Source organism: Melopsittacus undulatus, chromosome 1, assembly GCF_012275295.1.
Source record: "Melopsittacus undulatus isolate bMelUnd1 chromosome 1, bMelUnd1.mat.Z, whole genome shotgun sequence".
NCBI classification, from domain to species: domain Eukaryota; kingdom Metazoa; phylum Chordata; class Aves; order Psittaciformes; family Psittaculidae; genus Melopsittacus; species Melopsittacus undulatus.
The window spans coordinates 83714031-83730513 of record NC_047527.1 but is presented as its reverse complement, the minus strand read 5'-3'; the positions used below and the strand labels follow the sequence as shown (position 1 = coordinate 83730513).

Here is a 16483-nt window from a genome sequence, read left to right as displayed (position 1 = left end):
CACCCATAGCTCTTGCAGTAAGGTTGTAGGATTTTGGCCTTAGTGACTTTGTTTGCGACTTCACTTTAAGGTAGGGAAGCAAATTCTAAGTCCCTTTGCAAGTCACCTAAACACTTGCTCCTTATGCCATGGTCATAAATAACTTCAGGTGCTGCTTTTATGGGTGTGAGGGGTAGATGCCTTTTCACACCACCCTTCCCACTCACCTTCTTCTTGATGCAAGTTTGAATGGGTCTCCATTGGTTGTGGAAAAAAATGTCTTTTAATTCCCCTTACTCTGGGGTTTAGAATTAAGTCAGGCATAATTCAGAGCAGCCAACATAACAGAAGAAGTGCTAATGGCCATGCAAGTGCAGTGCTTGGAGTGGGCTGTAGAAATGAGCACCATCATGATGCTTTGAGTGCTGAAGGTATTTTTTTATTTGTAAATTGTGAGGAATCTGTCCTCTGCTGGGATATATTCAGATTTGGGATGTCTCAGAACCATGGTCATGTCTTTTATCGTGTCAGTACGTCCCTCATGCAGGAAGAGAAACACTAGGGCTTGGGGACAGCAACAGAAGTGATGAATACCTTCACACTCCTTCCAGCAGCACAGAGCTGCACCTGGGGGTCCCTGTGCTCTGCCAGGCTGGAGGGAACCTGGGAGATTTAGGGAACTGTAGCTCTGGGGCACCTTGACAAGTAACCTTGTCAAAAACCTACAGGCGTGTCAGAGTTAGGCTGTGAGGAACCAGACTGGTCAGGCTCCCTCTGCCTTGGCTCCAGTTCCACCTGCACGGAGCGCTGCTGAGAAGCTGGGTGGGCAGGAAAACTGTCTGCTTTCTGTCTCTACCCCTCTGAAATGGGCATATTTCTGCAGAGTATTAAAGCACCTCATGTGAAACTCTCTGGTAAGTGTAGGTAAACTGTTTTGACTCAGCAGTAAGAAACTGTACCCATCGTTTGCTGACCTGGCATGTTGCAGGTGATTAGTAGTGTTTGCTGTTGGAACAAAGTGCACATTTGATGACTTACCTTGGTCATATTTGACCAAAATAAGGTCTTTCTAGTGAGGGGATGTGGACATGTCAAAGTTTGCAGATAAAAGGAGGGAGCAGCACTGCTGGTAACATGAGATGGAACAAAGAGCAGCATGTGAGTCTCTCTCTGTTTTCTATAAACACCAAATGTTGGTGCTTTTACCTGATATGTTTTTGCTCCAAACCCATAAACTTCTACATCTAGTTTCATTTTTGTGGGTAATCTTTCTGCCTCTGTTTCCTATTGCTAGGGTTGTCTAGTGACTATTTCTAAGGAAAATGCTGTGGAATGATACCTTGCAGCTAGGCTTCTTTCTCGTGATCCACCTCTATTCACTGAGATCAGCTGCCAAAGAGACAGAACAACTGCTGTCCTGTTTTACCTGTGCTGTTGAGATCATCCAGAGCAGGTTCTCTCTCCATCAGCATGGATCCCCTGGCACTGGTTCATAGAATGTTGTAGGCTCATATATTACAGTTTCACTCAGCTTTATTTTTTTGTAGTTTTATGCATCCAGGAGTGTGTACACCTGATTCACATCTTTGCAAGGGCTGGCCTAAAGCTAAAGGAACTGCACCAGCTTGGACTGGCTAAAGATTTAGCCAAATTAAAACACTTTTTTTTTCAGCAATATTTCTGTGCAATTGTGAATAACTAAATAGAAAGGATGTAGGCTGCCTTGCTTAAAATAAAGTGCCTGGAAAATAGGTAATTCTGGAGAGAAGAATGGGTTATTAACTTTGTTGTTTTCTGTTAGCTTTATGTCACTCAAAATGCATGTAGTCTCTTGGTTGTAATCTACATGGTGGATAAACTATGTCTGTGGAGAAACATCAGTTTCAGTTTCTGGATCACAGTCTCGTGATTTTCATGGTCTGGAAAAGCTCATATGTTTAATGAAAGCCACAAAAAATCTCAGGCATTCCATGGAGATACTGCCAGCTGGAAGAAATGGGGAGAAATGGATGGTTTTCTGAGCTTTGTTGATTCTCTGTTGCAAAAAAGAATCTGTCACCTCTGCGCGAGGGCTCAAGAGATGAAAAGTGGAGCTGGGATGATGAAGTTGTCCAGGAGATTTGAGGCAATGTGGGTGGTGCTTGCATGACCTTGGACCAACTGCTTTGTCTCTCAGCAGTTCTTTTCTTAGATGATGAAAGGATATGATAATACTTCTCTCTTAACAAGGGTGTTGTGATGAATAAATTAATTAATCTTTGTGATGTTCTCAGTTACTATGGTAATTAGTGCTACAGAACAGCCTAAAAATAAATAGGATCATTTAGTGAAGGATATGCAGGGGAAATCAGGTAGCATGTCCTGGGCATTTGCAGCAGAGTATTTTGTCCAAACGTGGGTTTTTTAGCAGACATGCTTCCAAATATTAAATACGTTCCTTCCTCCTCACTACCAGTTTGAAACAACTCTAGCACACATTTCCTTTCATATATGTGGGCAGATGATTCTTGCAATTAGTGCCTCTATTGAGAACAGTACTCCCCCATCACCCCCATCTCCTTTCCAGCCTAAGGGCACCTGAAATGAATGGATCTTTCTTCATCGTATATCATACATACTCAGTAATACTGTCAAAGAATTCTAAATGTGTTTGGGGAGTTTACGTAATGAACCTTCCTTGAGAAAGGTGAAGTATTGTCGATACACTGCCTTGCTGAAAGTGTTATTAACCTTGCTGTACAGCAAGTAGAGCGTGCCTAAGTACATGCATGTCTGTGCAAAGTTTTTGAGGTGTTATTTCAGTGATCAGCTAACTGCATCAGTGTGCCTCAAAGCCAGTCTTTAAAAATGATGTTTAATCTTCTATGAATTGTATTAGATTCCACAGGCATCATTAAAGTATATTTTTGAGGCTTCCAAGTTAGTATAATTTTGGGTCCTAGTAAGCTGGGAAGCATGTGTGAAGATAGTCCTAAGCTCTCCTATAGGGGTGGCACCCCTTCAAGGCTGTGGTTTCCATTGCTTAGTATCGCTGGGACTGTCCTTACACATTAAAAATAAGTCAATAGGCAAAGATTTGCTATTATTGTTCTCTGACTTGTTGTCTGATTCCCGTCATGGATGTAAAATGTCTTTCTATGCACTGGGTTTCAAAAATAGCCTTTTTTTTCTGACCCTGGCAGTTGGAACTGCTTTATAGTTAGGGTTTGTGCAGAGCTTTCTGTGCAGCAAACTTGTGCTTTCTTCCTCCTCTCATCTATAGCTGTGCAATACTACCTGCAGCAACCTTCATCTGTTCATCTCTTGCAACACACCCTATGTTGTGCTGAGAAGCTACAAATTGCAAGAGAGCAACAAATGCCCCTTCTGCCTTCACCTTCTTGGGGAGTACAAATCTGATGCCTCGGCATTTCTGACCTCCTGCTCACCCTAAAAAAAAAAGAGAGCTTGGGGCTCTGCTGTGGCCTCCAACAAGGTATCACCAGAACAGACACTGTGACTGGCAAACAGCTAAATACCTGGTTTGTCCTCCAGACCTTTACTGCTCTTGAGTTGCACAATAATTTCTCAAATGTTAAAAATTCCTGGCTCATGCAGAGGGCAGCCCAAATCTGCAAGAAGGACCTTTGTGCTGTGCTCTCAGGCACCTGGCTGTACTTTGATCTTCTGCTGCAGGGGTCATCAGCTTTGCAGGTTCCTCCCTGGGTCTCTGTAACCACTTGTAAATCTCTTGCTGGCCACTGTCAACCCCGACACCTGGAGTTTTGGAGCCTGTGTATTTTTATACCCAGTTAATCTTCATTTGAGTCACTAGATAGATCTCAGCCCTGTAGAGCTTCCAGTTGCTGTGAGGTTTGTGCCTGGCAGTCACTACTCACAGTTGCCATTTTCTCTGGCTGCGTGTATAGCTTCCCTGTCATAGTTCCCAGCCCTTCTTTCTACATGCATTCCTCTCTCCACACACATACATGCTGTCTCTCTTGCAGAACCCTACAGATATCCCTGACAGTCTTTTCTTATTTTTTCCCCCATTTTCCTGTCAACAGTCTCCTCACCCCCCTTGGGCATCAATGGATGACAAGAGCAAAACATGACAAGACAGTATTTTTGTCTAATGCCTGACATGAGCCATACCCTCATGTGCAGCTTGGCTGCCTCTTGGTCTTCATGCTCAGAGCACCAAGAAGAGTGAAGTCTGAGTGAGGTGTTCACCTGTGATAGCTCAGTACCTCCAGCTGGTGTGGGGGAGTGTTGAGAGTTCAGTCCCCTGTCCAAGAGGAGATCTGCTCCTCTTGGCATAGTTACTGAAGTGGTAGAAGAGTACTGAGAGAGCTCTCATGGCTTTTTACTTCCTATCTATGTACTGTGAAATGAATTAAATAGACATTATGCAGTTTAATTTGGACTGTACATAATATCTTGATTTTCTTTTATCTGCAGGCTGAGCTGTGGCAGAGTGCAGGAGGGTTCTGGGGCTTCAAGTGTGGTTGTGAATAAAGTTGCATTGTACCCATGAAGCTACATGTCCGACTTTTGAACAAGACAATGTCATCAAAGGACAAGGGGTTAGATGGCTGTGGCTGCTCTTTAGCTTGTCTTTAGACAAATTCGCAAAGAGTCATATTAACCTCTAAGCTTACTGGTTGTTACAACTGGTATGTCAAAATATACGTCTGATCATTATTTGAGATGTTTTGGGAAAGTAAGAATGTAATTCTCTATAAGTATATGCAGAATGCAACTTTGTTACTTAAAATAGTGTTTATAGTTGTTTTTTTTTTGGGGGGGGGGGGAAGAGAAGGGGTCAGGGAAGGAAAGAAGTATAACTTCAAGACACATAGTTGGAAGTGACCATTTCCTTGATTCAGCACCAAGTCAAAGTAGGGTTGTCACTATATTTACAGCTTCTGCAAATATATCCACACATATCTCATCAATGTATGTCATGTAGGTGGTAAGCCCTATCTTAACCTTTTAATTTGGCTCCATTCTTTTCCTGTTCTTCCTGTGGATTGCACTAATACTTTAAAAGTTTAGCCTCCTAGAGAAATGCTTTGCAGCATAACTTAGTGTTCCAGCCAGCTGAGATCTTGGTGGGATGGATTTGCTTCTTTTTCCTCTTAGGGCACTCTTTGCCTGGGGGTGATTCTTGCTTTATTCTTCAACTCTTCTCACAGAATCACAGCATCATTAGGGTTGGACGTGACCTCTAGAGACCATCTAGTCCAACCCCCCTGTCAAGGCAGGGCCACCTAGAGCAGGTTACACAGGAACATGTCCAGGTGGGTTTTGAATGTCTCCAGAGAGGAGCACTGATCTTCTGCTGTAAGGATGTCACTGGGGCAGGGATGAGGGGCTTGATACACATGAGTATATGACCTTTGGACAGGGACTTGCAGTCAGAAAAATTATCTTGAACCCAATCATGTTTGCATCAGTGGAAACTGGTTTACCTTTAATATTGTAAGTGGAGAGAGATGGTTGTAGGTGATAGATAAATGAGGTCAGAGAACTTCACCAGTTCAGTGCACTGACATCCAAAATGTGGAGGGCAGAGGTTCTATGCAGGCATACTGATTTACATCTGCAGGGGTACTTCAACTTTGCCTTTAAATGTAAGCTTTTCTTTCTGGATTTGCAGGTATTGGAGCCTTTAATTTTTTATTCTTATTTTTATTTTTTTTACAGACTTGCAGATACAGCAGATCAAATTTGTGTCCTGTAATATCTGAGCTCAAGTTTGGCTTGGGCAGTGCATAACTGAGAATTTTGTATGGATAATTCTGTGCAAAATGTAAACTTGCTGGGTTGTTTGTGGCTGAGACCTGGGTTTGATAGCTTCAGTGATTCATTCCTGAGTTCTTGTATCTAATTCCTAATCTGGCCTTTGTCTGTTAATGTTTTTCTGCCACAAATTCCCTAGCATTGTGGATAGCTCTGTCATTTTTCTCTCAGTTACAAGCTAGCTGTTTAAAGACCCTTTCAGCCAGGCTTCCTTTGTGCCTTCCTGTAATTTTGGGATGTGAAGATAGTAATGGGAAGGAGAGGATAAAGAAGATAAAGCTTCTATGCATTTTTTTCCACTTTCCCTCAGTATGGCCTGCATGCGGGTGGTGAATGCATAGTGCCTTCTGTGGCAGAGTTACACTCCCTCTGCACCAGAGTATTTGTTAATGCCATGTGTAATACTGTGCTGGTGCAGAGCAGGCACCACAAGGACCCATACTAGCTTCATGCTCAGGTCAATCTCTCTCTCAGCAGTGGTCTCTGTGCTGCATTCAGGCAAAGCATACCAAAAGTGCTGTTTGGGTGGGTGGCATGTGCCATTTTCCCCTGTAGCCATTGCCCACATTTCATGAGCTCCTGCCTACATAACTGGAGCCCCTGCTCTCTCATGACTCAGGTTTGTCACTGTGTGTTTGTTGAAGTGCCTTGTGAGCCAAAACTTGCTGCTGTTACAAAATCTACAGTAGGGCTAGTTCTGCCAGTGTCAGTGATATCAGTTGTTAGCATCTAAAGAGATGACGTGTATTTTGTTTTCCCTACTCAAATACCAGTAGCTGCCAGAAGCAGGATGTGTGGGACAGTGTGGTCCAGAAGGCTGTCCTGCATTGCAAACTGCACATCTGTGCCTGCCTTTTCTTCTCAAACTACGTTATTTCCATTGTACTGATGTCACCCGTTGGTTAGCATGTCACAACCTAGTTGCTATGACCCAGAGGGAAGAACAAGAAATAATTGTATGGAAAGGAAGAGAAACTCTGACAGCTATGATCCTCAGGTGTTAACTCTGTTTTGGGAATAACACTGCAATAAGAGAAGACCAAAGTTCATTGTGCAAATATTTTGTGTTTTCTTTATTGTATTATTTGGATGCAATTTCATGCTGATATTTCTTCAAACACAGCAAGGCAGGCAATGTAAAAAGTTGTAAAACTGTTACCCATTCATATTTATCACATGTTGGAGTGACCAAAATTAAACAAAGCTAAACAGCTTGCTGTGAAAGTCAACACAGCTGTCATTTTTTGCATAGCTGTATTAAGTGGGAAATGCAAAGAATTCCTATATAGTGAATAGTTCAGAGCAAGGTTATTAACAATTTGCCTTTAATTTAGTGCATTAACAGATTGTTGTGCATGATATTTGATGGTTCTGGGTCTAAACAGAGCTTTCATCAGTGGGAAGGGCCATGTGTGAACAACCTGCTTGTGTAACCAGGCAAGAAATTAATTTGACTGAAAATTATGCCATTCCTTTTCATTATGTGCAAATGTGGGTGTTTCAGTGTATTTACTTGGTTGCTTACTCATGCACAGGAGTAAGTTCAGGAGCCTGTGGAAATGCATCCATTTCACATGTTTTTAATTTCCCAACCTTTCATACAGACTTAGTGGTTGAGCCAAATAGCTAAAAATCCTCAGGGTTTTAAAGGATTAGATGAGAACAATAGTTAAGGTGCAGGTCCTGCAAAATATGACAGGAGGCAGATGCAGAAGGACCTGCTTAGTGAACTACAGCTTCCCCTGTTATGGGTATAAATGTAATGGTGACTGGTGGACTGGTAGGGATTTTATAGCTGTAAATGGAGACCTAGTGATGGCTGACCTGAAGGTTTGCCACTGGGCAGTTTGATGAAGCCAGTGGGAAGGTGTTTTCTTGCTAAGGGTGGCAAATTTGTTTCCAGGTTACAAGGTCAGCACTAGTTTCCATTCCCCCCCTTAGCTGAACTCTTGTTCCTGCTGGTTCCTGTAAGTAACCTATTCCTTCATGTTTATCTGTTTGTCTCAGGTACTGGAAGGTTCAGGCCTGAGGTTTTCCTGCCCTCTCCGTAGCCACTGCCTGGTGCTGCCCTGAGAAGAAGCAGCAGCAGGTAAGGCAGACACTACCCTGAGGAGAAGCAGCAGGAAGGCAGCAGCTGCTCCGTGGCTGTGCAACTTGTCTTGTGTGAGATTTGACCCGAGACTTGTCACGGGGTGAGACTTACTGCGAGACCTGCTGTGCTGCCTTGTGCCAGCCGCTATGGAGACCCTGTCCCAGGACTCTCTGCTGGAGTGCCAGATTTGCTTCAACTACTACAGCCCGCGCCGGCGGCCCAAGCTGCTGGACTGCAAGCACACGTGCTGCTCAGTGTGCCTGCAGCAGATGAGGACCAGCCAGAAGGACCTGCGCTGCCCCTGGTGCCGCGGGATCACCAAGCTGCCACCGGGGTACTCTGTGTCACAGCTGCCTGATGACCCTGAGGTGATCGCCGTCATTGCAATCCCCCACACCTCTGAGCACACCCCTGTCTTCATCAAACTCCCCAGCAATGGGTGCTACATGCTGCCCTTGCCCCTCTCCAAGGAAAGGGCGCTACTGCCTGGAGACATTGGCTGCCGCCTCCTGCCTGGCAGCCAGCAGAAGTCCCTGGCGGTGGTGACAATCCCACCGGAGCAGCAGCCACTGCAGGGTGGCCTTCCCACTGAGGGGGGAACAGAGGAGCCGGACCGGAGAGGCGTTGTGAAAAGCTCCACCTGGTCGGGGGTTTGCACTGTGATCCTAGTGGCCTGCGTCCTAGTCTTTCTCCTGGGCATCGTCCTCCACAACATGTCGTGCATTTCCAAGCGTTTCACAGTGATCTCCTGCGGCTGAGGCGGGCAGAGGTGTGTGTTCCCTGGGGGTTGGGTCAGTGGTGGTATGGAGTGAGACAATTCAGCGCAACTTTGCCCAGTGACTGCAGAACCGGGGCAGCAGTGCGCCAGCCCAGCCACAGCCCCCGTCAGTGTGGCGTCAGGCCTGTCGGCAGCGTGCGGAGCAAATCACGTCCCGTGTCTGGCGGCAGCGGCACTGAGGAGGACTGCATGCGTCACCATAATCATTTATCAAAGGGACTGCAAAGTACAGTGATTTTTTTTCTTATTGTGTTACGAGATTAAAGACATCTATGTAGCTGGTTATACTGTAAAGTATATGGAATGAGCTCTACTTTAAACATAGTAGATTAAAATCAAAACTGCTCCATGTAGAATTGAAAGAGAATTGGTGCGTGAATCTGTACAAGGTGTTCAATACCAGTCCACACATGCATTATTTTTTAATGGGGGGAGGGAATGAGACTTGTAAAACCAAGAAATCACTTAGCTGGTAAAGCATTTTGTATGTTTTAAACTGCACACTAATTAAACCAAGTCAGAGAGTTGTACAATAGTTTTTAAATCGAAATGTTTTGCAAGCAATCATTTTGTTCTGTGATGTATGTTTTTTGCCTCTCTTTTTTTTTCACCCATTTTTTTCAGCTGTAGGGAAGTGACACTTCCAGCATCTTCTATTTGAAGGAGCTATTAGTGAAGAAATGGGTCATAAGAAGTCCTAGGACTCCTCCTGAAAAGTTGTGATAGCAGATTGTTCTGTTTCACCTTCTAAAGCTTAGGTTTTCCTAATTGTTTTTAAAGCATTCGGATCTATTTTGCCTCCCTCTTTCCTAGGAGATGCAACTGTGCACCCATGGATAGTGTGTGACAGAGGATTTCCCCTAAGGAAGCCTTACCATCCCAACAAGCCAAGGACCTTTACATACAATTATGTAGTAAGAGGCTATGAGAGTTGCTGGGTGGAGAACCCATGGCAACCTAACTCTACTGGGTGGGCTCCCCTCCTACATCGCTGTGGCTGTGGTGCCAAACTATCTGGGTGAGCATAATGGAGCCTTTTCCCACATTTCAGTGTTATATGTGTTGGTGTTCATGAGGACAGATTTGAAAAATCCCCCCAGGAATTGTCTCCCTCCACCCATGAGTGTTGTGAAACCCAATGAAAGTCGTTTGCAGTTCAGTTCCTGGAAGGAGCCAAATTCCTGAACCTTTGCTGCAGTGGCGCCTTGCTCTAACCAGTCCCAATAGTTCAGAAGTAAAATAGAGCTCAGTGTGAATTTTGGTATTTGACAAAGCTGAAATTTGTGTGAGATTTAAGAATTGGATCAAGGGGCATATGACAGACCTTTAATAAGACAGAAAAAGCTATTGATTTGAACTGCTTCTTTTTGCAAGTACAAAGTGTAACCTCCCTGAAGCATGACCTCTTGTCGTTTACCTACTGCTCTTTCTAGTAATTAATTAGAGATTGCTCAGTGCCATATTACAACACTAGAGAACATAGTTTTGAGCATGCAGTGCTCAAGTTGGCCCTGTAGACGTCGGTGGTTTCCTGCTTATATCACAAAATCCAGTTGCTGGTTCACAATAAACATTCCTAGCTAGGACTTCTGTCAGGAGCATACCTCTATCTTCATGCTGGATTCCTTCCCCTCCCTGTTCCCAAACTACAATTTTCTTCCTTGATTCCTGTCAACTGAAGAACAGCATATATGGTGCTTGACTGTTATGGTGTGTGTTGGTTCATGTATGGAGAGGAACCATTGCGTTGATTTTTATCTACTGTCATATTTATGCATAGCACAGCAAAAAAAAAACATAGATCCTCAGATTACACATTCAATGCCTTTTCTGTGTAAGGCCCATGTGCAGTATGCCTTGAACTTGGCTTACAAGTATTGTAATTACATGGACACCTCTCCACAGCATGTTTAATTTGGTTGCAGTAGGGAACAACAGGTATTCCAAAATGTGTATTGTGAAAGTGCTAGTCTCATGTTGCGAGTAGGAAGCCAGATTTCTGTGACATCCACACTACGCTGCTTATTGTGTAAATGAAAGCCAGTTCACAAAAAAATTCTTGCCTTTCTAAGACTCTTGAGGATGTGACCAGATACGGGACTCAACCCTCTACTGCCTTATCCCCTATAGAAATTGCCAGGAGTACCAGGGGGCGTATGGTATAGCTGGAAAATGCTCTGAGAACAGCACTGATGCATTTCTCACCAGCTTATCCAAGTTGTCAATGACCATGAGGCAGTCAAAGAGCAGGCCCTGGGGCTACAGTGCTGATACTGTTAACCTCCTTGGCTGTACCTGCCTGACTGAAGCTCTTGAAGCCAAGGTTTCTCTTGTGTTGCAAAGAATGGCTGTCTTGAAAAGCACCCTTTCTGTCCCTACAGGGGAGGGTGCAGTATGAAAGAGGAATCAGAAATTAGGTTAAAATACTACACTGCATAACACATTATGCAACAGGCAGACCTGGAGTTTATCCGGTATTAATGACATAACTATTATATTAGACAATACCATCCTGTATTATCACAGTCCATTGTTTCATTAATATGAATTTCCTGTACTTTTCTTGCCTGCTGAAATGCATGTTTGACCTAATTTCTGATCCAGACATTTGCTTGCTCACAGCCTTGTGTAAGAGCAATAAGTAAAACCTCAAGATTTTTGCCTGTGTGTGCACGCATGGTGTGTACCTTCATCTCGTTTTATAACTAGGGGTTCCAGAGATATTTTCGCTCTGGCTTTAGACTGTGACTATCATTTTAAATTTGCAGCTGCCATATCATGTTGGATCACCTAGCTTTATTGCTGACTTGTGTAGAAGTGAACTAAATAGTTCGTTGTAATGTACAGTGTTAAAATGTTTCTCGAGTATGTCAATAGTCATACTACTTTAAAAATGCAGTGCAGTCTGTCCCATTCCTTGGTCCAATACCTGACACCTAAAAGTGTGATACTGCTATATACACCTCTAACTTTTTTTTTTTAACAGCCTTATCTTTGTAATTTTTCTCTGGAAAAACGCATTAGGACTTGTATCAAAAGAGTCAGGTTCTGGGCTAGGTTGTTCTCTAATGTCCAGTAAGAAATCATTGCCCAGTTCCACCAAAAAAGAAAGAAACTTACTATGACACAGTGCTATTTGAGCAATCAAAATTTATGTTAAAACTTGTGGGTAATTACTCAAGCACCTGCATTTTTAGAGCAAATTACTCTGTATGAATGTATATTTATTTGCTTGTTTAATGGGAAGGATGTGTGTGTTGGGATCCAGCTTAATTTTCTTTTATAGAGGGCCCCAACTTCCATTTTTGGCTTGTGCTTTGCTGGCAAACAGACTTTAGGGTTCACTCTGTGAAATTTTGTTTAGTGAATTTTAAAAATTCAAAATATGCAATTTGGGTATGTGGGATTTTTTAGAAAATCTTGTGTTCAGTGATTGTTCATGCTTAACCAAGATGTAAAAGAGACTGGATGTTTTGTAAACATGGAGCAATCATGAGTCCAAAGTTTCATCTTTATTAATGAAGCTCAGTCTGAATAAAGCATTAGTGGGAAAAGAATGATATCAAGTGAATTATGGTACCTCTTTTACTTTGCCATCAAGTAAAAACGGCAGCGTCTTCAAAACAACACATGTAAGGCAAAGCGTCAAGTGTGGGTTGTGGTAAACAGTAAAAGGTTGTTCACATTTTAATTGTTTTGGAATATAGAATTGTAGCTGATGACAACTGAGCCACAAAACTTTTGTTCTTCTTTTTCCTGTTTTAAACAGGTGACTTACTTAGAAATTTTAAGCTTTTCACTTACGGAGGTGAGGGATGCTTGACCTTAAGTATGTATTGTACTCTTATGTTCCCTGGATCTTTCCACAGCAATGCCACATAGCAGAGGACATTGCCTCTTCCCAGTGATAGGGAGCGGCTGTACCCATCATCCACAGCTAAGCTGCCCCTAGGCAACATGCCCTGCTGGCATGAGTCACTTGCGTGAGTACTGCAGGAGACATTCACACGTCAAGTGAACACATCTGAAGTAAATATTAGAATTAAAATGCTTCATTATTTGAATTGCACAGAAAGCTTGGCTTCAGATTTGTTTTTTCCAGATGTTTTCTATAGGTGTAGGGAGAGGGAGGGAAGAAGCTACATGACAGCAAATGAGTCCCAGCATCATCTGGGATGCTGCTGAAGAATCTGCCTGTCCTGAAGGTAAAGATTTTCGTGCAAGAGTTTCAGTAGGACGGCATTGTCTGGAAATGCTGCAATGGATTTACAGCATGTTGGTGACCTTTCTGGTGCCATACACTGTCCGTAGGCCTGACAGCTTAGGCTGTTGCGTTCTTTCTCTTTGTCACTTTACCTCATGTAGGCTTGTGTCAACAAGCAAAGCTGCTTGCTTTATCCTCAAGTTGAATGATTTCACAGTCATTTCTTAAGTTGCCCCAAGCATCTCTAATGAAAAAAACTACCTTTCAAGTTCAGTGAAATTTAATGCTTAATAAATGTTCAGAAAATGCATTTTTAAGGTATTTCCTTGTGTTTCCTTACATTTTAATTTTAGTTCTTTATTATTCTTGTAACATTTGTGCTAAACATGTTCCTGAACATGCAAAGGCATTAGGATTAGGAACATGCATAGGGATTAGGTAAGATCCACATCCAGAAGAAAATATTTCCTGTTCCCCCTATCCATCCCACAGTCCCCTACAGATCTACACAAGTCTGTTTTCATTCTCCTCATCTATGTTACACTGAAGCACCTAAGTATGGAGATGAAAAAGAACTCCTGGGCATGCATGGAATGCCCACACTTACGATCATAGGAACATATTTCCATGCTTGGGAGGGTGTGCACATAGCACATGCTCACAGATAGTAGGGAGAGGCCAAGAGGATTAGTAACAGGGCCTTAGAATCATAGAATCATAGAATGAATAGTTAGGGTTGGAAAGGACCTTAAGACCATCTAGTTCCAACCCCCCTGCCATGGGCAGGGACACCTCACACTTAGGCTCTTTTTTCTCTCATCTCAGTATGGTCATACATTTATGGTCCTGAGATGATGAGGTGCTGAGATAGATTAGTAGCATGAAGCCTAAGTATTGCTTAAGTATTGCTATCTATTTCATGTGGGATGAGTTGCAGCCCCCTCTGTGCTATCTACTGCAAACTGACTTGTACTGCTGTTGGATGGACTCACAGGGGACATCTCTTCTGGGGTTCAGATGAGGAGCCATATCATTTCTCTGTGGCTCCAGACTGGGATAACCACCCAAATGGGAACAGCCAGATGCCTTTTAGTTAATCAGAGGTCTGTAAGTTCAAGCGGAGGTCTTTCAAAACAGAGCTGCATAAAGCACTCCTGAAAGCTTGAAGGCGACAACATACAGACCTGGCCTGCACTGGTTTGAAAGCATGAAGAAAGGGTGCAGAAGGAGAAGGACACCTGGAAATGAGCAATTAGGCAGTAGTCTGGAAATTGAGATCAGTGTGTGCAAAAACATTTCCTGGGCATGTTTTGCAGTGGCCTGCATATGTCATTTCTGTCAAATTGGATCTCTAGGATGGCAGTGAAACTCCAGATCTTGCTTTTCCTTCAACACCTTTGAGCTGGGAAGCAGCCTATTTCAGAAGTGCTGCTTTCCACCTAACTGAAAAACTTGATGGGTGTGCACAAATTTTTTAGGGTGCTGAATCATCACTGAAGCTCAGGACTCAGATACACAAGCTGAACAGAAATTCAGCAGGAAGTTGAGATAAAAGAGCAAAGCCTTGAGTTCTTGGTATGTGCAGATGCATCATGTTTAAAGTAAAAACTTGTTTTATTTGCATATATGTGGACTGAATGTACAAAAAGCAGGTGGTTATGTCCTAAGTTAAATAATGAAGATGATAACATTTAATGAATGCCAAACAACTAAAGACAGGATGTATTGAACCTACTAGATCTGAAAAGCTGAAAAAAGAAGTGGCTATTTGACACTACTATTGCAGTCAAAAGATATGGTAGGATTAGGTTAGGGGTCTGTAGCTTCCTCGCTTGGTTTTCAGATGGAGTAAATCAAAGAGATAAGAAACCTGAGTTTCATGTGAAGGTTATTTACCTCCCTATCATCTTGGGAATTATAAAATACGTGTATTTTCTAATATACAAAAATTTTTGTGTATTATCACTGCGCTGATCAGTTTTGGAAGCATTGCTCTGCAGGCATGGATGAGGTCTGAATCATTGGGGTTTTACAGTACTTTCAAAACAGGGTGTCACATAGCAGAGGTATGTGGCTGACTGAGGGTAAAAAAGGAGCTCAGTTCCCAAGAGTGGCCACTTTGCTGATTGAACTGCAAATGAATAGTTTCTTGCTTAAATTATTTGGAATGATGGTCACAGATGTTTTCAAAGATTTGCTTAAGGGATGTCTTGCAGTATTTGGGACATAATTCAGGAGAATATGAAAAAAAAGCTTCAGAAAGCACTAAAGCATTAAATCCAATGAAGCTGAAGGGATTCGGTAGGACAAGCTTAAATACTTTCTTGAATAGAGGTGGACTTTACACTTAGGTGTCTGTTTCTTGAGACCTGGCTGATCTGCACAATTCTTGAATATCTGAAGTAATAAGCTTTGCTTTTGGGAAGGTTTTATGTTGAAATTTGAAATCATATTGACTAAGACAGGCTCTGTTATACCCCAAGGCTGCTGTTTTCAAGCACTAGAGTGTAGAAACCTGTATTTCTGTAACTCCTGTTTTTAATTGTTCATTGTACATAGGTAAAAATTCTTAAATCTTGGTGGGATAAAAAAATAAACAACAACACAAAAGGTTGCAGGTCAGACCCCCACCAATGCCCACCCTAGGAATCCAGAGTGATGATTTAAAAAAATCAGCAGAAATAAGTTAAATCCTAATCGCTTCTTTCGTACTGTGCTGAAATGCTGGGGGATTTGCTAAACCTACAGGTTGATGAAACTGAATCCCTGCTTAATAATTATATTTGCTAAACTGGCTAGCTGCAATGGATACATAGAGTGGGCTTTCTTTTCCTTCTGACCTCCTCTGGTTGAGAGAAGACAAGATCTGGACAGTTGTAGCTGGATTGAACAGTGTGATAAGAGTTGTAAAATGTTACTGGCAAGGAGCATGGTTTTGTGATAAACAAAGAACTGCAACACTGAATGTCTTCTGGCAGCCATCCAGTCAGAACAAGCATGCTCCAGCAAACCCCTGGGATCAAGAGAAATGTCAGGAGTAGTGGATAAATGAGGATATTTTTTAATACCCTAGATACTCTGTGTTTACTGTTGCTGATGCCTGACATCTTTGGGTTTGGGTTCTTTCTTTTGTCCTTTATAAGAAAAAGCACTTCGTACTGCTTCCTTATGAGCATTCCATCTGCTGTTTCCTTTTCTTCAGCCTGGTGTTTGGCCATCCTCTTGCCCTGCAAATTTGCAAGGAGAAACTTACCTTTGTATATATAAGCAACTGCAATTTTCTACTGCATTTCCAGTGATGAAAAGGGTAACAAGTCTCCCCAGAAACAGGAGCATCTCCAGGGCTCCCTGCAAAGTCTATTTGCAATACCTCTCTGGCTATTGTTATTACCATAGATCCTCTTTAAATGAGTATTTTGTATTACTGTTTCTTTAATATAGACCTAGTATTTTTTTAAAGCAACAGCAAAGCAAGAGAGAGCAGCACAGAGCCTAGAAATCATTTGCACAGTTTGACTTTTAAGATAATCCATGAACACAATTTTTTTTCTTTTCCTTTTTTTTCCTCCCCCAGTGTATTAGTGACATTAATATTGTGATTCCACTTCTTTTGGTGAGGAAGGGGGATAAGACAGAAGAAAATCCC

The 16483-nt window shown here is 42.5% G+C and overlaps 1 protein-coding gene across 5 annotated transcripts in view; it reads left to right on the top strand.

Annotated features, from left to right (window-relative positions):
- The window catches only part of RNF152 (ring finger protein 152), a 45512-nt gene extending 33325 nt beyond the window's left edge, over positions 1 to 12187 (top strand). For all 5 annotated transcript variants that reach the window (XM_034066563.1, XM_031049714.2, XM_031049716.2 and 2 more), the window contains exon 2: positions 7771 to 12187. In XM_034066563.1, the coding sequence (XP_033922454.1) occupies positions 8002 to 8613 (612 nt within the window). In that variant the 5' untranslated portion in view covers positions 7771 to 8001 and the 3' untranslated portion in view covers positions 8614 to 12187. The remainder of the gene's footprint in view (positions 1 to 7770) is intronic.
- Positions 12188 to 16483: the final 4296 nt, after the last annotated feature.